Consider the following 23,684-nt stretch of genomic DNA (forward strand, 5'->3'; position numbering starts at 1 on the left):
AGCGCCATGGAAGGAATCTGTTACGTTGGATCTGACACACGAATCTCCACGACTAGTTTGTGAGTTTAGCTGAAAATGCAGACAAAGGACAAGCAAAACAGTTAGTCCATAACAATTGGAAAGGGGTGTTAAAAAATCAAATGTGGGCTGAATTAGCAAAACCATAATAATAGTGATAATAATAGTACCCATAACAATAATATGATATTATAACAATGAAAATATGCGATGTTATTGAGTGGAGGCAGATGTGGACCTACTGTTTTGCACTGTAAGTTGTGTCGAAGGCGCAGAAGCCCATATGACAGGAAACTGAGTCGTTAAAAATAGCAATGATGGCTGGACCAGGGGAACCAAGAGCCTGGAAGAGCAATTCTATGTTGAAAAGGCAATATATGTTCACTGACAGCGTGCATATTGGGTATGCATGTGAAACAGGAATAATTTTTGTTTCTTTTTCAGTTTCTTAACTTCTTTTGTAGGCTCCAATCCACGGGTATAAAGAAAATGTAGTGAAACACTTGTTTGCACATGTTTACACACCTTGCCTAGTTTTCTAAAAGGCTCCTTCAGGAGTTCATTGTTCAGAATATGAAATTCAACGATGTCATGTTTTCTAAGGACAGACCGGAAAGGTGGCTCAGTTGAAAAGGAGAAAACCACCTTAGACGAAAACAATTAGACAGTTTAGTGGGCCGGTGATCAATGGGGGTTAGGCTAGTCTAATGAGAACACCCTAGGCCTAGACAAGTTTTAGTTTAGTAGATCAATTATAGGGTCTGCGTCTCTGAAAGCTCTGGGGCACGGGGCGAGAAGGAACGATCACAGGAGCACTTAATGAATCCCCACGCGCCCTTGCAGAAATATGAATTGTGAAGTTAAAATGGGTTAAGTGTGTGCATGTGTGTGCGTGTGCATGCGTGGTGGCCTGAATATAGCAGCCTTCTGGAGAGCCTCCACAGACACTTGAGCGCTGGCAGTTATTTATAAGCCTGTCCCATTCCAAACATCGATTCAAGTTCCCATTATCTCACAATTATCAGGTCTTGAGTTGAAGGCCCGTTCCAGTAAAACATGATTTTCAAGCTGTCTGGGAGGGTTTTTTGGGGGGGGGGGTTTCATGACTCTTCTTTTCCAGTTTTAGGAAAGATAGAGTGAATGCACAAAAGCATCAGGAGTTTCAGTAGAAGTAACAACTCTGAACTGTTGACAGGGGAAATAATGCTGGGGTCCTCTCGAGTCACCCGCTCCCTGTTTTCATCCATCAGGGGTATTAGTGGGAATTAATCTCGCAGGGGCTCATCATTTTACGAGAAACACCGAGGTAGCCACTTGCTTCTGGTAATTTGATAGTGTACATCTGTTGTCACAAACCCTCCATTCATCCATTATCTTAACTGCTTATCCTGCTCTCAGGGCAGGGATTCATCTTTTTTTTTTCACCCCCCCCACCTTCTTTTTTTTTACCCTCCCCAGTTGTATCTGGCCAATTACCCCACTCTGCTGAGCCGTCCCGGTCGCTGCTCCACCCCCTCTGCCAATCCGGGGAGGGCTGCAGACTACCGCATGCCTCCTCCGATACATGTGGAGTCACCGGCCGCTTCTTTTCACCTGACAGTGAGGAGTTTCACCAGGGGGGGCGTAGCACGTGGGAGGATCACGCTATTCCCCCCCAGTTCCCCCTCCCCACTGAACAGGCGCCCCGCCGACCAGAGGAGGCGCTAGTGCAGCGACCAGGACACATAACCACATCCGGCTTCCCACCCGCAGACACGACCAGTTGTGTCTGTAGGGACGCCAGACCAAGCCGGGGGTAACACGGGGGATTTGAAGTGGCGATCCCTGTGTTGGTAGGCAACGGAATAGACTATTACGCTACCCAGACATCATCACAAACATCTTTAATGGCTTCTCCCCCCCCCCCCCCCCTCTCTCTCTTTCACGTGCAGTTGAGTCCCTTACACCTATTAGAAGAGAGGAGCCTTGCCTGCCACAGTTGCCTCTCATTCCCAACCCCGGTCCACTTGCCCCCCTCCTCTTTTACCGCCACCTGCCAAGGCTTTGTTGCTGGCTTTTTACTCCTCCATCCACTTCGTCGCCATGACAACCTCCGCCTTGCGCCGGCAGGTGAAGAACATCGTACACAACTATTCAGAGGCAGAGATAAAGGTATTTCCGCTCACTTCTTCGTTCATCTGCTGCGACATGTTGCTGTTAATGTGCAGGAGCTTTGTTAGACAGCATGTGACAGAAACGTCCGTTATTCTTTTTACGGATAATCATAATGCAGTGCTGAGATTACTAAACATCAACCCAATATTTCTCATGTAAATATGCTTTTTTTGTTTTGGGACCTTAAAGATTTGGTGGGCTCTACTAATACAGTGAAAACGTGGCTAACTTGTGTGTGATTGCCTCCGATCACACACTGTCTTCATGGCAGACTACTGTGTTTAGTCTTTTGGCTCCTAATGCTAACGGCTCTCGTTATTAATGAACTTGGAATTTAACCTTTGAGCTTCATCTTAAGTCACTTTGGATAATTGGCGAATTCCGGAAAAGCAAATGAGGACAAAAAAAAGGAAAAGAAAATGAATGTGCCCCATGGTTTCTCCTCTTGCATCGTGCAGGTGCGTGAGGCCACCTCTAATGACCCGTGGGGGCCCTCCTCCTCTCTCATGTCAGAGATCGCTGACCTGACCTTCAATGTTGTGGCGTTTGCTGAGGTGATGGGCATGGTTTGGAAGCGTCTCAATGACAGTGGGAAGAACTGGAGACACGTCTACAAGGTGATCTCATCTCCGACTTAAAGGACTGCTGCTTCCATTTCATGCATCTCTCAGTCAAGTCACTATTGAGCTCTCTTTATGTTAAATCCAGTTCTCTCAGATGACCTACTCCCAGTGTGGCTGGACACTGGACACACTCCCCAGTTCCCCTCGCATCATAAACCATCAGCGCTCACTTCAACCCACAACCCACAACTCACCCCTGTTGTCCCTTCTCCCTGTCTTTTCCCATCCTTGCCCCATTTCCCCTTCCCTCGTTTTGTTTTTGTGACTCAGCCTCTTCTGGTTTTGTGAATATATTGCTTTGCATGAACAGCAGAGTGTTGTCATCGGGTGTTTCTATGACAACCACATGTCATGTCACTTACCAGGGGCACGTCGGCACGAAGACACAGATGACTGATGTTAAAAGGCTCAACAGCCGGCTTGTTAACACACAACGGTAAAAACACCAGCCATTAAAGTCAAAAGTTAAAACAGCATAGGGGCGTCTGGGTAGCGTAGCGGTCTATTCCGTTGCCTATCAATATGGGGATCGCCGGTTCGAATCCCCGTGTTACCTCCGGCTTGGTCGGGCGTCCCTACAGACACAATCAGCCGTGTCTGCGGGTGGGAAGTCGGATGCGGGTATGTGTCCAGGTCGCTGCACTAGCACCCCCTCTGGTCGGTTGAGGCGCCTGTTCATGGGGGAGAGGGAACTGGGGGGAATAGCGTGATCCTCCCACGTGCTACGTCCCCCTGGCGAAACTCCTCACTGTCAGGTGAAAAGAAGCGGCTGGTGACTCTGCATGTATTGGAGGAGGCATGTGGTAGTCTGCATCCCTCACCGGATCGGCAGAGGGGGTGGGGCAGCGACCGGGACGGTTCAGAAGAGTGGGATAATTTGACGGGTACAATTGGGGAGGAAAAGGGGGGGGGGGTCAAAAAAATTTTTTTAAAACAGCAAGACGTCTGCAGAGGTTGGCCACAGGACAGAGTGGCCGCTGCTCCCTGCCTGTCCCTCGTATGTCGGCTCGGTTCAGCTTAACTCGATTAGACTTGCTTCCCTGCAGGACAGTGTGCTGTCTCATTCACATGTTCTGTCTCCGGTCCCCCTTCCTTTATGCCTTTCTTGCATGTTGTCACCAGACCCCTGGCAGCCCAGAGGTCTTTGAACATACTGGATGTCATGCTGCTGAGAAAAAGTGCTGTATTAGATGACCTTTCCCACTACGAGTCTCTTGCCCCCTTTCATCCATCGCCTTGTACTGTTCCTCCCTTTTGCTCTCATGCAATGTCAGTAGTCTAAGAACTGAAGCCTATCTATCTGCTGCACCATGAAGTCAGTCAGGGCAATGGTGGTAACTTAAGGCCAAGAATCGAAATGCAATGAAACTGAAATATATGTTTAGAGATCAGGATGGTAACTGGTATTTTTTTTTTCCAGGCCCTGACTCTCTTGGACTACCTGTTGAAGACAGGATCAGAAAGAGTGGCCCAACAATGCCGTGAGAATGCATTCACCATACAGGTAATACAAGACCTGCAGCAAACCCGCAGCAGTCTGGAGCCTTCAGGAATAGAGTTCATTTAAAAAAGGGTGAATTAAAAAGCAGATGACTGTAAAACATCTAAACACTATGGAAAGCTTTCAAAAATGACAATCCATCATAGTGTGTTCTGAAATGCTGCTTATGTGAACAAATTCAATGCCTGAGATTGTGAGAAATCACATGTTGTTACTGCTCCTGCACCAACATATTTACAATACATCAGTCGACAAGTTGAGAGCAAACAACTGCAGCAAAACGAGCTCCGTCCATCACCGCTGGTTTAAATCTGACACTGTTATACTGCGCCTGTCTTTTGCCTTTGCATGGCTCAGACGCTGCGAGACTTCCAACACGTGGACCGTGACGGCAGAGACCAGGGGGCTAATGTGAGAGAGAAGGCCCGCCAGCTGGTGTGTCTCCTCCGAGATGAGGAGCGACTCCGCCAAGAGAGGAGCCAGGCCCTGAAGACCAAAGAGCGTATGGCTGGTGGAGGTGGCGGAGGGGGAGGGGGAGGGGGATTATACGGAGGTGTGCCGCCATCCTACCACCCCGGCAGGCGGACCAGCCAGCCGAGCATGGCCGTGCTCTATGGGGAGGAGTTCAGCCGCTCCAGAGGCTCTCCGTGCTCCTTTAACTGTGAGTGGGTACTTCAAGATCCTTGTTATTTAACGTGCCTAAATGCCTCCTTTCACAGTTTCGATGAAGACACATGGTTAAAAAAAGGCATTCAAAGTCAGCCTGACGACCATATTATTAAGAAACTAGGGAAAATCTAAGTGATGGTAGCTCCCAGTAAATCACATAGATTACCAATAATAGAGCTTAGAGCTGAAAAACAAGACCAATCGTTGCCTAGTAACAACTGGACCAAAGTGAGTGCAAAATGGTTGGGTGACAATATTGAGGGCATGTATCATGGTTGAGAAATCATCTGTGCCAATATGTGATGGGAGAGCTGGCGAAGAATTTCTCAGATATTTATAAACAGACACGACTGACAGGTTGCATTAGTAAATGAGCCTGATAGTATATGTACATATTCATATGCATGCAAGACTGTCTGGAGCTGGACAAGGCACCTCTCGGTTTGATCTTTAGGAAAAAGACATGCAGAAAAAAAATCTGCAATTGGGCGTCCGGGTAGCGTAGCGGTCTATTCCGTTGCCTACCAACACAGAGATCGCTGGATCGAATCCCCGTGTTACCTCCAGCTTGGTCGGGCGTCCCTACAGACACAATTGGCCATGTTTGCGGGTGGGAAGCCGGATGTGGGTATGTGTCCTGGTTGCTGCACTAGTGCCTCCTCTGGTCAGTCGGGCGCCTAGTCAGGGGGGAGGGGGAACTGGGGGAAATAGCGTGATCCTCCCACGTGCTACGTCCTCTTGGTGAAACTCCTCAAGAAGCGGCTGGTGACTCTACATGTATCGGACGAGGCATGTGGTATCTGCAGCCCTCCCCGGATCGGCAGAGGTCATGGAGCAGTGACCTGGATGCTTCGGAAGAGGGGTAATTGGCCAAGTACAACTGGGGAGAAAAAGAGGGGGGCGGGGGGGCAAAAGAAAAGAAAACAATCCATACATAAAATATACAAACAATATTGGGTATAAGGGATCACAGGTAAACGCTAAGAAGTAATTCATCATCCAGCCAATTTCTGAAGAGTATGTATCCAGTAAGCTTCACACTGTTTGGGTAGTTTGTCATTGTCTTTATGTCTTTTGTATTTATATATTGTATTTAGTATTGGGGAGGGTTCTAAATGTATTATTGGTGTTGATTTTTTCTATATGCTGTTTTAAGTTTATCCACAAATGTAACCTGCTAAATTTGTGCATTTTTTGACTGCAATCTTCTCTTGGGGCCTGCAGGCACTATTTATATGTACCTACTACTGACTGTCATGAAGTTAATTGATGTTTGGTATTTATGCCTTCCTATTGCACGTGGGGAATGTGATTGTTTGCGGGGAATGTGATTGTTTGCAGGTGTACAGCCACTCCCTCTTTAACATGGCTTCTCATTGTCACAAACCATTTGGCTGATGAAGGTCTAAGATAGAAACAAATCTCATATAAATGTATAATTACAAGTTAGACAGTGTGCGGGAGTTTGTTTGCAACTCTTGAATTGCTCGTCCCTCTCCTGCGCACCTGTCTCATGAAATAGATATGCAAACTGTTCTTCTTTTCTGAAATATTTATAAACCAATATTCCAGCGAAGGCAGCAAAAGTACAAGTTGTACCACATTTAAAGAGCTGAACAGACCGGCAACGCTGCTTTTGATGAACTTTGGTTGTCCAAAACACAGGGAATCACATGCGGTGACAGAGGTGTTGTGTAATCTCACAGTTTAACCTCACTTTTTGCTCCAGTATCCAAAATGGGCTGCGTTACGCAGTTAACAACTAGTTGCCCAGTGTGGTTATGGGAGTTACTGTGGTTGTAATATGCAGTTTTCAGGCTCTTTAATAATCAAACTGTGTGAATTGTATCATAGTAAATACGAAACTGAGAACTGACCACTTTTTTTGCCGATGCTATGCGAAGTCTATAGGCCCAGCCAAAATCAACATGCAAAAACCTATTGTTTGTAGTACCCCTAGTTAATCAACTTAGCCTGCATCTAGTTTTCACTAATTTTTACTTCATCAAACATCAAAAATACTCTAATTTACTTCCAGTATCAGTGCTATCTAAGGCTATGATAAGAAGCGTTATTTCTGTAGGCCATACAACTTCTGGTAAACAATGAAACTTCCCAACTTTTGCAGTTACTCCTCTCAGCGAACAACATTATGCAGTCCATAGGGGGGTCGTGCCTCTGTTTTGCAATCTTGTGCATGCATTAGAGCGTTGATAAAGCCGCATCTCGAAACGGTAAAACACTTTTTTTTCCTCCTCTTCCAAGCCGTCCCGGTCTCTGCTCCACTCCCTCTGCCGATCCGGGGAGGGCTGCAGACTACCGCATGCCTCCTCCGATACAGCCACTTCTTTTCACCTGACAGTGAGGAGTTTCACCAGGGGGACGTAGTGCATGGGAGGATCACGCTATTCCCCCCAGTTCCCCCCCGAACAGGCGCCCTGACAGACCAGATTAGGCGCTAGTGCAGCGACAAGGACACACCCCCACATCCAGCTTCCCACCTGCAGACACAGCCAATTGTGTCTGTAGGGACGCCCGACAAAGCCGGAGGTAACGCAGGGATTCAATCTGGTGATCCCCATGTTGGTAGGCAACAGAATAGGCCGCCACACTACCTGGATGCCCCACATTCAAACAGTTTTAGATGCAACTTGTACGTTCTCCGTGAGACTATTTAATGGCGGGAAAAATCCCCCTGGGGTAGTCCAACCTTGAGGGTCGTCCCGGGTCGTCCTCTGTGTGGAGTTTGCATGTTCTCCCCGTGTCTGTGTGGCTTTTCTCCGGGTGCTTCGGCTTCCTCCCACAGTCCAAAGACATGTAGGTCAGGTGAATTGGCCGTACTAAATTGTCCCTAGGTGTGTGTGTGTATGTGTCGGCCCTTTAATGGCCTGGCAGCCTGTCCAGGGTGTCTCCCCCGCCTGCCACCCAATGACTGCTGGGGTAGGCTCCAGGATCCCCTCCACCCTGAGTAGGATAAGCGGTTTGGATAATGGATGGATGGAAATCCCCAACTACAGAAGGAACATTTGCAATTCCATCTTAAAAATTCAAAGTAGCCTCATCCTTCTTCTCTTTCATCTCTGTCCCCTTGGTCATTCCTCTGACAATCCACACACTTTTCCCGACTCCTTCTTATTCACTCTCTGTTGTTTATAACTATCTGGACTCCCAAATTCCCTGATTCTCTTTCCTCTTCACCGCCCCCAGCCTCATCCTCATCGCCCCAGGCAGCCTCAGACCTGGAACAGGCTCGTCCTCAGACCAGTGGGGAGGAGGAGCTGCAGCTCCAGTTGGCCCTAGCCATGAGCAGGGAGGAGAGCCAAAAGGTAACACACAAACACACATACAGACACGTGCACACACACGTGCACACACATACATGCACACACGTGCAAACACACACACACACACACGTTCTACATTCGATTATAGACTCCCCTTTTCTATCCAACATTATCTAGGATTACCCCTACAGCAAGACATCATCAGTAATGTAGAACTTGCCTGTCCCATGACGGTCTAAACCCAGCTCACATCCCCTATCGGGGTGAGCTTGGCTTCACAATGGGAAGAAGAGCCGACATCAACATCTTGAATTCACTCTCTCTGGTTGTACTGTATAAGGTTGAACTGACATATTCTAGCCAGCGCAACCTACTCGTACCAGAGACAAATGAAGACACCTGTGCTGTCTGCACTGCAGTATTCTCCTATTTTAGCTAACCGATGATTTATCCTGCTAACAGCCTTTCTTAATACTTCTGTCTCACATGTTCCTCCACTCCGCTCCTCTCCCACTCTACCCTCTTCTTCTCTCTCCCTCAACCCCTTTAACCCAAAGGACTATGTGGCTATCAAACCATTCAGTGTTCTTCCCCATCCCTTTACTTCTTCTTCTCTTACTTTGACATCTTCTTTTTTTGTCTTCCCCATGTTCCCTGGCTCACTGTCTTGCTGTGTCTCATACCCATCAGTAAAAATCCTTGAAGCTGTAACTGGGTTTAAATTGATCTATATTGAATGTAGTGGTGATTTTCTCTCAGACTCTCCCTGCTTGGACCAAAACAGCCTCTGGTATTTATCATCTAAATATTTCAACAGTACAAAAAGCGTCCTGTGCTGTTATTTCCCTGGGCCAGGCACACAAGATTGTTTTTTTCCCTTTTTTCCTATGCCTGTGTGTGTGTGTGTGTGTGTGTGTGTGTGTGTGTGTGTGTGTGTGTGTGTGTGTGTGTGTGTTTGTGTGTAAAATGTGCATGTCCACGGCATTGCCATGGTAATTACAATATGCTGATGATGTCATGATACCGCCCCTACAGGAGCAGGGCTGTCACCAAGGAGACGAGTCACTGTTAAAGAAAGCTCTGGATGAAAGTAGAAGAGCGAGCCAGTCAGGGACACAGGAGGTGAGCATGTGCAAAAGTGTGTGTGTGGGGGGGGGGGTACATGGGTGTGCGTGTGCGTGTGTGCATGCATTTTTGCAGAGTGGAGAAAAGAATAAATGTAGGGGAAAGACATTGGCAAGCAGAAAGGATGAAATCATGGAGAAAATGTCAAGAGAATAGGGAAGGGGAAGAAGGTGGAAACAGAATGATAATGACTTTGTCTTGTTAACCTTGAGCTCTGCATGACATTTCACTGCATGCATGGTGTAGTGCAGCATCCCCTTTGCTTATTGGCCTTTCACCAACCAATCACAGTCTGTGGCTGTGTTATATAAAAAAACGTCCCATTGTTAAAGCTACACACCTGAAGATCTGCATGCAAACAAATGGCCTTTTTGAGACTTTCCACCACTGGCTTGTTTAAGACAGTAATTAATCCACAAATATTCAAATCATGGGCATGTTTGCAGCTGCTGCCTTTGATAGCTAATGTCTGGTAGGGCTTTTCTGGAGCTAATGATAGCAGTGCATGGCATTGAACATCTTCACCATACCTGCCAAATGCAGAGAAAATAAGGCAGGCGGTTTGAGGAGGAAGCATCGTTGTTGTGACTGAAGAGCAGATACGGCAGACCATAGAAGAATGTTACTGACATATAAATCATCAATAGCTAAAACTTTAGTCCATACATGTTTGTTTTTTTTAAAATTTGTTTTATTCATCGATGGAGAAGATGTTGACACAACAGCATGGGTGACTGTTTCATTTCAAATGGAGCCTTGAGATTTGAATTGCTAAAACTCATAGTTTCCACATGTACTAGTAAGTTAAACAAAAACGACAATTTTCAGGATTGTACTTTTGATGATTGGTCACATTTTAATTTTGTTGCTTTTTTATGGTCTTTTCAGTTCTTTCATTTGCACCACAAAAGTCTATCACATTATCAATCTTTCTCAAGAGCAATATGATAAGATTTTATAAGCGCCCAGTTTAACTGATTCTGATTTACTCTGTTAGCTTTTGTATGGGTATAAACACACAAGTTAACCAAGAAAAGCCCAAATAAGCCGATGCCACAATATGCCATAGCTGCTCCCTCTCTTCCATTCATCTTTATCAGAACGTGCCGAGCTCCTCTTGTTTCTGGCTACGAGTACCCTCATACCTGTCTATACACTATGTAGCTACACAGGCAGGGAACCTTGAAGCAAGGTTGGAAATGCCATGAATTTAGAAGCACACTTATTTTTTCCTCTGTAGTCAGCCATGCTGGACCTGGTGGACATTTTTGGCGCTTCCTCTGAGGCCCGGCCTTCCTTTGATGACCCTTGGGACTCTGCCCAGCCGACCTGTGAGATAAACACTGACCCTTGGGACTCTGTAGGTGAGTGGCTTCACACACACACACACACACACACACACACACACACACATACAGGCTGGGTGAGATGCATGTTCACGAGTCTGAGTACACATTGCAATCATATACCCACAAATCTCCAGACCGAGATACATGTTCACAAGTCTACATATACTTTCACAAATTTAAATGCACGTTTGCAAGTCTGAGTAGATGTTGTGCATTAAGGAATTTTGTCAAGATATGGGCCCATATTAACTCCCCCCTCCTTTTTCACCGGTCAATTACCCCACTCTTCCGAGCCATCCCAGTCGCTGCTCCACCCCCTCTGCCGATCCGGGAAGGGCTGCAGACTACCACACGCCTCCTCCGATACATGTGGAGTCACCAGCTGCTTCTTTTCACCTGACAGTGACGAGTTTCCCTAGGGGGACGCAGCGCGTGGGAGGATCATGCTATTCCCCCCAGTCCCCCCTCCTCCTCTGAACAGGCACTCCGACCGACCAGAGGAGGCGCTAGTGCCCACATCCATCTTCCCACTCACAGACACAGCCAATTGTGTCTGTCATAATAATAATAATAATAATAACAATAATAATAATACAGTTTATTTGTGGGCGCCTTTCAGAGCACTCAAGGACACCTTACAGTTTACAGTTAAAAAACCAAACAAAGCACAAGCAGCACTGTATCAGACAGCATAAAATCAAAACAAAGCAGGGTAGACAATAAAAAGTTAATACAACAGATAGGTATAAAATTATCATCAGCACAAAACTCAATGAAGTGTGGATCAGACAGAATATGGCAGTTTGAAAAGGTACGTTTTGAGATAGCATTTGAAGTAGAGTCAATGTTGAGAATGTCTTGTGGGGACTATAGGGATGCCCGACCAAGCCGGAGGTAATACAGGGATTCGAACCGGCGAGCCCCATGTTGGTAGGCAACGGAATAGACCGCTACACCACCCGGGGGCCCGGGCCATATTAACTTTGCATTGTTTTTGTTAATTTTCATGTCCTTACCTCGATGAGTTTTGTTTATACTGCCACCTACTGGGCGTTTGTATCAGTGTGGCCAGACGAGGCAGTGAAGAGTTTTTTTGTTTTTTTTTTAATGAGCAATTTCCTTACAGCAATGAAACTGGCTGAGAACAAACCATGTCTCTCTGTTTTAGCAGCTGTCCAGTCCAGCACACCTGTGACTGGGAGCCCCTGGGCAGCCCGAGCTTCATCAGCTGGCACGTCTAATCCCTGGGCGACATCCTCCACTTTACCCACAGACCTTTGGGAAGCACCACCCTCTTCCCCCAGCCCTGTCAGTCCAGGCCAGGAGAGTCCATCTCACACTGGTGCTCTCAATATAATCTCATCAGTATCACATGAATACAATAATTATGGGTTCTATGGTTTTTGGTTTCTTTTCCATGATTTGAATAAAAGTAAATAAAAGTGAAAAATCACATAATGGAATATTTGACCAGGTCACGTAAGAGTGCACTCTACTCATCAGGAGTCATTTTAATGTGCAGGGGCTGATGGGATAGATCCCCTCTCTGTACAGGAAGAAGAGGTGCCCAGAAAGGAGGTTTCTCAAGGTTCCTCCCCTTGCCCCATCAGTCCCAATGGTAATAAACAACTGGCAAAATCTTCCTTAATGGTGATGCACAGATCACATTTAAAAAAAAAGTCTGGTTAAGTTTTGAACTCCCTCAGAGAATAAGTATTGCATAACAATAAATCCACTTACAGTACATGTGACTTACAACATAACTCAATACGCCTAGAGGTAGTCTGTAGTTTTATCAGATGGATTAAAAAAACAACATTAAATTTGACCGAATAGACGAAACATGAAGTATCCTTCTTGTGGGTGTATAGTACATCAGCTTATATGACATTCTCATTTATTCACAAAACTTTTTTCCATTATTGTTTTCCTGCTCCAGGTGCAGATCCAGATCCATTTGGGGCAAAGTCAGATCCTGACCCATTTGTTGGGGTGGATACAGATTCTGATCTATTAGAGAAAGAACCAGTGGTGAAGCCCCAGGTAAATGGTCGGGGGACGGCCAGTCCAGAGATTTTTGACCTGTCCCGACTAGCACCTCCGCTCAGCGCTTCACCCATACGCATGTGTCGGACCCCAGAGGCCTTCTTAGGACCCACCGGGGCCTCACTTGTCAATTTAGATGCCCTCATCCCCCCCAACCCCCCAAGCAAGACACACAACAACCCTTTCCTCTCAGGTAATACACAGTAACATGCATATACAAATGCACCCATATCTCTCTTAAGACCTGTATCCAGGAAATAAATCTCTTCACATGTTTAGGACCCCCCCCCTTCCATCCCCGACATTCTCTCTCTCTCTCTCTCTCTCTCTCTCTCTCTCTCTTTTCAGGTCTGAGTGCTCCTTCTCCTACCAACCCGTTCCATTGCGACCAGCCTCGCCTTACCCTCAATCAAATGCGTCCATCTTCTACTTCCCCCTTGCCCCCACACATGCTCTCTTACAGCCCTTCCCTGCCTCTTCCTCTACCCCACCAGGCTCCTGTCCTCCCCTCCTCACTCACCCAGCCATCTGCCAGGCTCCTGGACCTTCCCTCCAACCTCCCCCAGCCTTTACTCCCACTTTCTCCCCAGCCCTCACCCCGCAGCCAGACACGGATGCACGCACACAGCCACAATCCTTTCCTCTGAGACTCTCGTGTTCGATGCCAGTCCTCCCGACTGGCCTAAAGGGGCACGCTTATGGAACAGACATTTGTGGTTTGTGCTTTAATTAATCTATGCCTAAGCAGAGGAAGACTGTCCTGCATGGGTTGGAACCAGGTTTAATGTCAGTGTGAGCACCTAAAGTGGGGGTAAGCTTAGACCGGGCGTTTATCTGTCTGTCTGAAGAAACCTCAGCTACTACAGCTTGAATTTTCCAAGAAACCCTCACTCACACATGCACACAAACACACATACACACACAGACACAATAGATAATTTCAACTCTGTCAAAGACGTACACAGGTGCGCACACAGAAAAACATGTGAACACGTGCACATACATACATGCATGTGAGCGTGCACGCACGCACGCACACACACACACAGATGTACACATGTGCACATGGATGGGTGAGATTTGTGCACTCACACACACAATCCAACACATTAACAGGTTAAATCTCTTCTTATTGCCGTTTGCCATTACCGGCGTTACACACCCTGAGACAGAGGAACAGGATGCATCACTACTGAATTGTGGAATGAAGCCACTATGATTGTTGATTGTAACTTGCAGCACTCACCAAGGTCAACCAGGATCCTCCTCACTGTTGCTGCTTCACCGAGAGCATGAATGCAACCCGTCCTACACACATTTCCACTCTATAAAAGAAATCCCATTAAACAAACAAATTTCCTCATCTCTTCATGAGTCAAATAGTATTTTGCACTTTCTCGGCATAACTGAGATAGTGGATGGGTCCTGCGTGTGACGCCAGACATCTACTTGGTATCGTGATGCTGCATTCCATTCAACATGGGAAGTCGGTATTTTTGACCTCTGACCAGCAAAGATGTAATTGAACAGGCTTTGAAGTGGAGCTTCTGACCTTTCAAACTTGCAAGCACATTTTTTTCAGCCTCGACTTTGTCCAGATGCGTTCTGGGATGTCAGAAAAACACAGCCACAGCGCAACACAGCGAACGCTTTCGAACTTTGATTTCATCGTCAGTTCAATTTCACAAACCAACGTTTTGCATAAAACTTTTTCTGTTGGAGCTTGTGTTACCTTTGATTTTTTTTTTATGTCTGTGTGTTGATTGGTGCAATTTGAAATTTTTGAGCAGACTTTGTCCATTTTCTAGCTAATGGAGTGAAAGAAGTGAGCCCAGGTTCCTTCGGTGTTTTTTGGAGATTATCAAATGGAGAACTTACAGTTGTGAATTTCCAACTTCCCCTGATGAATGGAATACAGTTAAGATTTGGGCAAACAATGGGCAGATTTTAAGAGCTACTTGACTCAGGTATCTTTTGCCCACACACACACACACTCACACACACACAGATGATGCACGATGGTATCTGTTTTACATTTCCTTGTTGCACCAAACCTAGCAAAGTCTATACCAACTGGATTTACAGACGTTGTAATTTGCCCCCCTGGTGCAAATAGTCACAACAGGACCTAAGTGGGTTCAAAACTGGATCCAACCAGCTTAAACTAGACATAACTGTTGGAACCTGGACATGACCTGGACTTGGACCTGATTGTATCCTATCAGACCTGCGTGCCTGTCTCCAAATCTGACCTACAATGCATTGCAGCTTGGTTCATGTTGGTGTCACTAAGAAGGACCTCAGGGAGAGAACTCTGGCCCTCAGCTAATAATCACATTCATAGAAAGGGATACATATGGAGCGAGAGAGAGAGAGAGAGCAGTGATTGGAATACAGATGCATACTGTTTATGGGGAAAGTTAGGGATGAGGGGCTAGAGTAAAGGAGATGGAGCAACAGAGGAAAGATAAAAATGGGAAAAGGTAAAACTAGCAGAGGTTGTATTGAATGCCCACTCTCCTTTCATGCAATCTAGGAACATGCCAAATGTTGACATTATGAGATGTTTTGCTGTCACAGCACCCAACCTGGACTTGAATGTGAAATGCCTGCCCATAGATACACACAGGCTTGGTGCATATTTAATAGAATAATTACCAATATAGCATTATGAAATATTATATCAATAAATTAATTTGGTTTGAACTATATATACTGTATGTTCTGTGTCCTACTGTAATTGTATGATGTAATAGGCTATACTATTGAAACTGATACTTTCAAACACACACACACACACACACACACACACACACACCTCCTGCCAGCAACTGTTACACTAAACTCTATGAGTATGTCGTCTTAATCAGAATCACCATTATTTCACTTCCCACCGGTTTGTTGTGTCTATTCGTTACTTAGTTTCTTTTGTGTCTTTATTTTTATCCTTGTCTTTTTTCTTATTGTGAATGTTTGTAACGAGCCCCTAAGGACATTGTTACCTCCTAAGATGTTTTATATCCTTTTCTCTTCTCTTCTCTTCTCTTCTCTTCTCTTCTCTTCTCTTCTCTTCTCTTCTCTTCTCTTCTCTTCTCTTCTCTTCTCTTCTCTTCTCTTCTTTTCTTTGAGCCTTCTCCTTGATGCACACTTGCATTGTGATCTGGGTACCATTCAGACAGTATTGGAGACATTGTACCACCACAGAGATATTGTCGATGTCTGCTGTTACACAGACCAGATCCCGGGATGAAACACAGATTTTATGTTTTTAATTTTACTGTCTTTGCTTTACACAGCTAATGACACAGCGGGTAATATCAGTGAGTTAAAAATATTTATCCACCTCCATCTCAAATGGTGGTTCTATCCATTGCCATAGAGAGGACTGGGGGGAAAAATCAACCTCCAATTACTTTACGCCTGAGCCAAAGAAATCCAGCACACACACACACACACACACACACACACACACACACACACACTTGCATGTATGTAAACGTCAGGCCAAAATATCAAGACAGTTATTTCTAATCAATGTTAAATAGCTAAGGGTTTAAGATAGCGTCGATGACGGCAGCTACGCTTTCCACCACCAGAGGGCAGCAACAGGATTCAGCGCCATAGGGATAGCCGGATAGTGTCCTCATGCGGAAATTCTTTATGTAGTCACGTGGAGGCAATACATGTGCATGGAATCACTGCGCATACAAACACTAATTAGATAAATGAATAAACTCAGAGTATGCAGAGAAACCCCAGGGTGCACACAAACCCGCAGAGTATGAACAGTCAATGCATACACATCGAATACACAACCATTAGGTTATTCCGGAAGGAGGAGAGTTGTTTAGTGCATGTATGGCAGAGGGGACAAAGCTAACCCTAACCCTAAAACCACACACACACACACACACACACACTCTCTCTCTCTCTCTCTCTCTCTCTCTCTCTCTCTCTCTCTCTCTCTCTCTCTCTCTCTCTCTCTCTCTCTCTCTCTCTCTCTCTCTCTCTCTCTCTCTCTCTCTCTCTCTCTCTCTTCTGACACACATTGAGCAGAAGTGTTAGTTCAGGCAGGCCAAGTCAAGCTCAGCTCACAATCATCAGCTGATAGCAGCTGATCTCAAAGCCAGCCCACATCAGCTGATGGCTCAGCTGAATCCCTTCTATGCATCCAATTGGCAAATCTCATTCAAGGCGCCTTGTTTTAAGCTGCTTTAGCTTGTCTACCCCTTCCTGCTCCCTCTTTGCAGCACACCGCCTCCACCCCCAGCTCCTCCTTTTCATGTTGGGTCTGATTTAATCATGTCATTACTGTTGTCATTGGTGCCTGCTCTGTTCGGTATTCTACAGGGGGGTCTTTGCTGCTGCTCCCCCTGCCTTAGGCTTTATGCAAATGGAAGGACAGGGGGGTCCCTTAACAGAGCCGTACCGCCGAATATAACTTACTGCAGATGGCAATAAACGTTTTCTTTGACTAACGTGGTCCTGACTGAAATACACACACACACACACACACACACACACACACACACACACACACACACACACACACACACACACACACACACACAGCTCAACACTCACTCTCATACAAAAAGGGGACATGCTTTTCTTTATTGACTGACAATGTGAAATGAGCTGCGGCGTGCACAGCTCACCACTATTAACTCATTTGTTTGGGGGGGGGTTGTGAGTGTGTTTTGCATGCAAAAAAAAAAGGCAAAACTAAAAATGTGGTTACCTCTGAAACGGGGAGACATACGGACACAATTAAACTAAAACTAAATGAAGACGCATCAAGACCATCAATCGGTGCATATATACATAGATGCACACACACACATACACACACACACACACACACACACACACACACACACACACACACACACACACACACACACACACACACACACTTACTTACTTATTTAAGGTTGTCTGTCATGTCCGACGGTGACAATCCTGGCTTTGCTACTTGTGAGTCTTCTTGTGGCTGTAAAGCCCAATCCGTGATCCACACTGTCTGCCACAGACAGAACAGGTGAGAGCACTGACTGGGGGTGTAGGTGTGGTACTGGCTTCATGTCTCTTTAGACGTCTCCTGGTCTGTCGATCACCTTGGTCCTCCTCGAGCTTTTGCACCCCTTATTGACAGACCTGCCGCCAGATGGGGCATTGGGCAGCAGTGCCCTCCAGCTGGCTCGGGTTCAGGCGGCACTTTTTCATGATGGACTTTAGTTGGTCTTTGTACCGTTTTTCTGGCCCCCTGCCAAGTGGCGGCCAAGCTGTAGCTGGCCATACAGCACTTTACGTGGTAAGCGCTCCTTTGGCATCCTGATGACGTGACCGAGCCAGTGAAGTTGGTGCTGGGTGACGGTAGCCTCCATACTGGTGCAGTTGGTCTTGCGGAGTATTTCGGTATGGGGCACTCGGTCACGCCAGGTTATCCTTGGGTTGCATTGTAGGCATCTGATGTGGAAGGCCTCAAGCATCCTGAGGTGGCGGCTGTGCAGGGTCCACGCCTCACAGGGTCCAAACACACACACACACACACACACACACACACACACACACACACACACACTATATACACTTCTCCTGTATAAGTGGCATCAAACTTTAATCAGTCATCTAATCAGTCATTTGGTGTGTATATGGTGGAGGCAGGGAAGACCCCATCTATGGGCCATAAGACACTGCTGCTAAGGAGGTGGGTAGTTCAGTTAGAAAACAGACACGCGAGACCAGTTGTGAGAAAGCAGTAGAACATCCATATGGATTTCAGAGACCTGCAGGCTCTCAAAGCAGACCAGTCATCCAGCCATCACTGGAGTAGACTTGGACCAGTCTAGAGAACCACATAACCTCTGCCTGATCCTGTGTGATTTCCCCCCTCTTAGTCTTCTGACCAAGTTTCAGTTTCACATCGTTAGGCTCAACTCTCGGGGGTCATTTATTTCTGCTGGATGGAAGGGAATACCTGGACTTTGTCACAATCCACATGTCCTCAGCCCAGCTTTCCAACCGGGGTAAATGGGTGGGCGCTATATTTTTGCGCAATGTTTCAAATGAACACACCCAAAAAAAATTTTTTTTAAAAATTAGATGAATGTTATTTCAGCGACTGTTCCAGTGTGTATGTGCGAACGTGCACTCCTGCAAATCTGTACGTGCACTTTCCTTCTTAGACCATCTGTGACTGTGTAGAAGATGTGTGTGAACACACATCATCATAATCAAACCAAATACACAAGTCGCTAATTTCTAAATTACCGGTTTTCGTCCCAGCAGACTCAAGCAAAGGGTCAAGATTGAAGTTTCTGATTTTTACTCGTGTCCTTCCATCTGTCTGTGTACCAGCCCCCCTGTACTCTATGCCTGCTCTCCCTGACCTGCACAGGGGCAGTAGTCCAATATAAAGAAGTACTGAGGTTGATGAATTAAAGTAATTACTCCAAACAAGACACTGCAACAATGTGGAAGCAATTAGTCTGTTGGCAATTGCACACACATGAACGACAAGGAAACGTGCAGGTTCAATGTTTAAACCATTTTTCACCCTATCTGAGTGGTACCCTGATCGCAATGCAAGTGTGCATCAAATTTTGCACATAATGTAAGTGGGAAAAAAAGTGCAGAATGTACATGTACAAAACACAAAAATATGCATGAAATACAACAGCACATGTGTGTATAGGGACTGAGGACAATGTTTTGATAAGGGGAGACTGAATGCAAGCGTATGCACATATTGTAGCTCTTGGCTCTGGAGAGGCACGCCAAACAAAATAGAAAGTTCTCTATTCAAAATCTGAAGGAAAACAGGAATGGGGAATGAAGAACCCCGGTCTGTCAGCACAAACTTTCTTTTTTTTTTTTTTTTTATTTGGTTTTAATTTTAAATAGTGGAGGTGAGTAATGGGGTATGCTGGGAAGACACTCAAGGTTCACCTCACCTCACCTATCCCGTAACCTCTCGAGAGGTCATCGGGGCACCGCACTTGAAACCACAACCAGTCCTCGCCATCTCAAGGTTAAGGCATGAGAAAAGGGTAACCAGACAATCGCTGATGTTACAATTTGGTAAATCCAAGCCGTTGTCTGGTCCTCCAGCTGCAGCTCAGTTCCAGGGTCAACCAGCGCGCCGACAGACCAAACACGGGTCAAAGCACAGAAAGCCAAAAAAACAGCGATCTGATTTTTCAACGAGTATTCCAAACCAACAATCCATCAGGTTCATTGTTTAGATAATCAGACATTCTTAGGTTTTCCCATAATCTTAACCACCTTCCCTTCCAAGGACTAAATGAATAGTCTAGGTTTGACTCTAAGCCACGACTTGTTGCGTACTGTAAGTAGTTGCATTACTGCCAGATCTTGGAATAAAAACGAAAAGAGAAAAAAAGAAAGGCTCCCACCATCAGCCCAATTAACCCTCTATGTGGGAATGGTTGCCGGTCATCGGAGTGCTTCCTGCAACCTGCGAGTCCACGGTGTATGGTAATGGTTTGTGGTACGGGGCCAATGCATGTGAATGAGATAAAGTGCTGGAAGGAAAAAGAATAGAATAAACAGTTCAAATCAAATCAATTTTATTTGTATAGACCAATATCACAAATTACAAATTTGCCTCAGTGGGCTTAACAGCTACACAACAGCCTGTCCTTAGACCCTCTCATCGGATAAGGAACAGCTCCCTAAAAAAAAAACCTTTAACAGGGAGAAAAACATAGGAAGAAACCTCAGGGAGAGCAACAGAGGAGGGATCTCTCTCCCAAGACAGACAGCGTGCAATCGATGTTGTGTTCACGCAATTTACATAATACAACATTGAAAGAGGATAACAGAATTATAATGGACATAAAATTTATGAAGAACATGTCCAGGACCTAAGCCACGCGACCAGCATCATCATGTATAAAAAATGTTTAAAAAAACTTATGTGAGGGGATGAAGGGCAGGCAGCATCCAAATGGCGGCCACCATCACCACAGAGACCTGGGAGGAGAACCAACTGCACATGCATGCAAGAGAGACTCACATGACCCCATTCAAACACAGAAAAAGAGAAAGGAGAAGACATCATTCAGGGAGAGAGAAAAGACATGTTAGAGAAGAGAACAGTTTGCAGTAGTCATTAGCCATAATCAATTAAGTCATCAACTAGTCATAATCTATACTCTGTAATCTATACTCGATAAACTTGTCGGCAGAAGAGTGGTTGGTAAATTCATTGAGACAGAAAACCAACCTGCCATCCAGTACAGGTTGTGAAGCACTCAACTTAAAGGCAACTAACTGTAAACTAAGGCAAAAAGATGAGTTTTAAGTTTGGATTTAAAGGACTCAACAGACTCCGATTGTGTGATGGCAGCGGGCAGGTTATTCCACAAAAATGGAGCCCGATAGGAAAAGGCCCTGCCACCAGCTGACTTCTTTTTAACTTTGGGTGCACACAGGAGCCCTGTATTTTGAGAGCAAAGAGCTTGAGATGGCATGTGAGGTTTAAGGAGATCAGACAGGTAGGATGGAACAAGCCCATTTAGGATTTTACAAGTCAGCAGAAGCACCTTGTATTCTGATCTAACATGGATAGGAAGCCAATGAAGGGAGGCAAGAATTGGTGTAATATGGTCAAATTTCCTAGTTTTAATTAGGATTCTAGCAGCAGCATTCTGAACCATCTGAAGACTTTTAGTACTAGAATGTGGCAGACCTGAGAACAGAACATTACAGTAATCAAGTCTGGATGAAACAAATGCATGTGTTAGATAGAGTCTCTGCGTCAGCCATGGAGAGAAAAGACTGAATTTTAGCTATGTTATGCAAGTGAAAAAAGGCAGTCTTGGTGATTTCTGTAATGTGCTTCTCAAAGGAAAGGCCGGGATCAAACGTAACACCACGATTTTTGGCTGCCACACTTTATAAAACCACAGAGTTGTCGATTGTTATCGTTACTTGATCAAATTGGTGTCTGTGTCTAGCAGGGCCAATGACCAGCATCTCGGTTTTATCCGAATTTAAAAGAAGAAAGTTTAGTGACATCGTGTTTTTCACAGTAGCCAAGCAGGCCTCTAAGTTAGTGATTTGAGTATGATCATCAGCCCTTATAGGCACATACAGCTGAGTATCATCAGCATAGCAATGGTTAACGACATTATGAATTAATAAACAGAACCAGAGTTAAAGTGTGGGTGAAAAGGTAAATGTTTAGTGAACATTTGAAAACGTCTTCAGTTTAAATGCCCCCACAGTCCAGAGGAAGATCATTCAACATCCGAGGGCTCTACCAGGAACGTACCTTCATAGCATCTCCTTAATATTTTGAGGAGCAGTATATACACTACCGTTCAAAAGTTTGGGATCACATTGAAATGTCCATATTTTTGAAGGAAAAGCACTGTACTTTTCAATGAAGATAACTTTAAACTAGTCTTAACTTTAAAGAAATACACTCTATACATTGCTAATGTGGTAAATGACTATTCTAGCTGCAAATGTCTGGTTTTTGGTGCAATATCTACATAGGTGTATAGAGGCCCATTTCAAGCAACTATCACTCCAGTGTTCTAATGGTACAATGTGTTTGCTCATTGGCTCAGAAGGCTAATTGATGATTAGAAAACCCTTGTGCAATCATGTTCACACATCTGAAAACAGTTTAGCTCGTTACAGAAGCTACGAAACTGACCTTCCTTTGAGCAGATTGAGTTTCTGGAGCATCACATTTGTGGGGTCAATTAAACGCTCAAAATGGCCAGAAAAAGAGAACTTTCATCTGAAACTCGACAGTCTATTCTTGTTCTTAGAAATGAAGGCTATTCCATGCGAGAAATTGCTAAGAAATTGAAGATTTCCTACACCGGTGTGTACTACTCCCTTCAGAGGACAGCACAAACAGGCTCTAACCAGAGTAGAAAAAGTGGGAGGCCGCGTTGCACAACTGAGCAAGAAGATAAGTACATTAGAGTCTCTAGTTTGAGAAACAGACGCCTCACAGGTCCCCAACTGGCATCTTCATTAAATAGTACCCGCAAAACACCAGTGTCAACATCTACAGTGAAGAGGCGGCTGCGGGATTCTGGGCTTCAGGGCAGAGTGGCAAAGAAAAAGCCATATCTGAGACTGACCAATAAAAGAAAAAGATTAAGATGGGCAAAAGAATACAGACATTGGACAGAGGAAGACTGGAAAAAAGTGTTGTGGATGGATGAATCCAAGTTTGAGGTGTTTGGATCACAAAGAAGAACGTTTGTGAGACGCAGAACAAATGAAAAGATGCTGGAAGAATGCCTGACGCCATCTGTTAAGCATGGTGGAGGTAATGTGATGGTCTGGGGTTGCTTTGGTGCTGGTAAGGTGGGAGATTTGTACAGGGTAAAAGGGATTCTGAATAAGGAAGGCTATCACTCCATTTTGCAACGCCATGCCATACCCAGTGGACAGCGCTTGATTGGAGCCAATTTCATCCTACAACAGGACAATGACCCTAAACACACCTCCAAATTGTGCAAGAACTATTTAGAGCAGAAGCAGGCACCTGGTATTCTATCGGTAATGGAGTGGCCAGCGCAGTCCAAACACCTCAAACTTGGATTCATCCATCCACAACACTTTTTTCCAGTCTTCCTCTGTCCAATGTCTGTTCTTTTGCCCATCTTAATCTTTTTCTTTTATTGGTCAGTCTCAGATATGGCTTTTTCTTTGCCACTCTGCCCTGAAGCCCAGAATCCCGCAGCCGCCTCTTCACTGTAGATGTTGACACTGGTGTTTTGCGGGTACTATTTAATGAAGATGCCAGTTGGGGACCTGTGAGGCGTCTGTTTCTCAAACTAGAGACTCTAATGTACTTATCTTCTTGCTCAGTTGTGCAACGCGGCCTCCCACTTCTTTTTCTACTCTGGTTAGAGCCTGT

General features: G+C 45.4%; 2 protein-coding genes across 2 annotated transcripts in view; both read left to right on the top strand.

The window, feature by feature from the left end:
- LOC130112921 (epsin-3-like) overlaps positions 1-502 on the top strand; it is a 3,739-nt gene extending 3,237 nt beyond the window's left edge. Inside the window, exon 5 of the mRNA XM_056280443.1 lies at positions 483-502. Coding sequence (XP_056136418.1) covers positions 483-502 — 20 coding nt within the window. The remainder of the gene's footprint in view (positions 1-482) is intronic.
- Positions 503-2,100: 1,598 nt separating this feature from the next.
- LOC130112574 (epsin-3-like) lies at positions 2,101-13,416 on the top strand. Its single transcript, XM_056280003.1, has 11 exons — positions 2,101-2,169; positions 2,631-2,789; positions 4,216-4,299; positions 4,654-4,957; positions 8,173-8,291; positions 9,285-9,371; positions 10,615-10,738; positions 11,895-12,065; positions 12,246-12,341; positions 12,669-12,962; positions 13,118-13,416. The coding sequence occupies exons 1-11, from the start codon at positions 2,101-2,103 to the stop codon at positions 13,414-13,416; spliced, it is 1,806 nt and encodes a 601-aa protein (XP_056135978.1).
- The last annotated feature ends 10,268 nt before the right edge of the window (positions 13,417-23,684 follow it).

The sequence above is a fragment of the Lampris incognitus genome, chromosome 5, assembly GCF_029633865.1.
Source record: "Lampris incognitus isolate fLamInc1 chromosome 5, fLamInc1.hap2, whole genome shotgun sequence".
NCBI classification, from domain to species: Eukaryota; Metazoa; Chordata; class Actinopteri; order Lampriformes; family Lampridae; genus Lampris; species Lampris incognitus.

What these genes read in the sequence shown, in the direction of transcription:
- LOC130112574 (XM_056280003.1), top strand. Translation starts at nt 2,101, where the DNA reads ATGACAACCTCCGCCTTGCGCCGGCAGGTGAAGAACATCGTACACAAC. An exon ending in GCCAGTCAGGGACACAGGAG is followed by an intron (nt 9,372 to 10,614) that starts GTGAGCATGTGC and finishes TTTCCTCTGTAG; the next exon opens with TCAGCCATGCTGGACCTGGT. An exon ending in GGAGAGTCCATCTCACACTG is followed by an intron (nt 12,066 to 12,245) that starts GTGCTCTCAATA and finishes TTTAATGTGCAG; the next exon opens with GGGCTGATGGGATAGATCCC.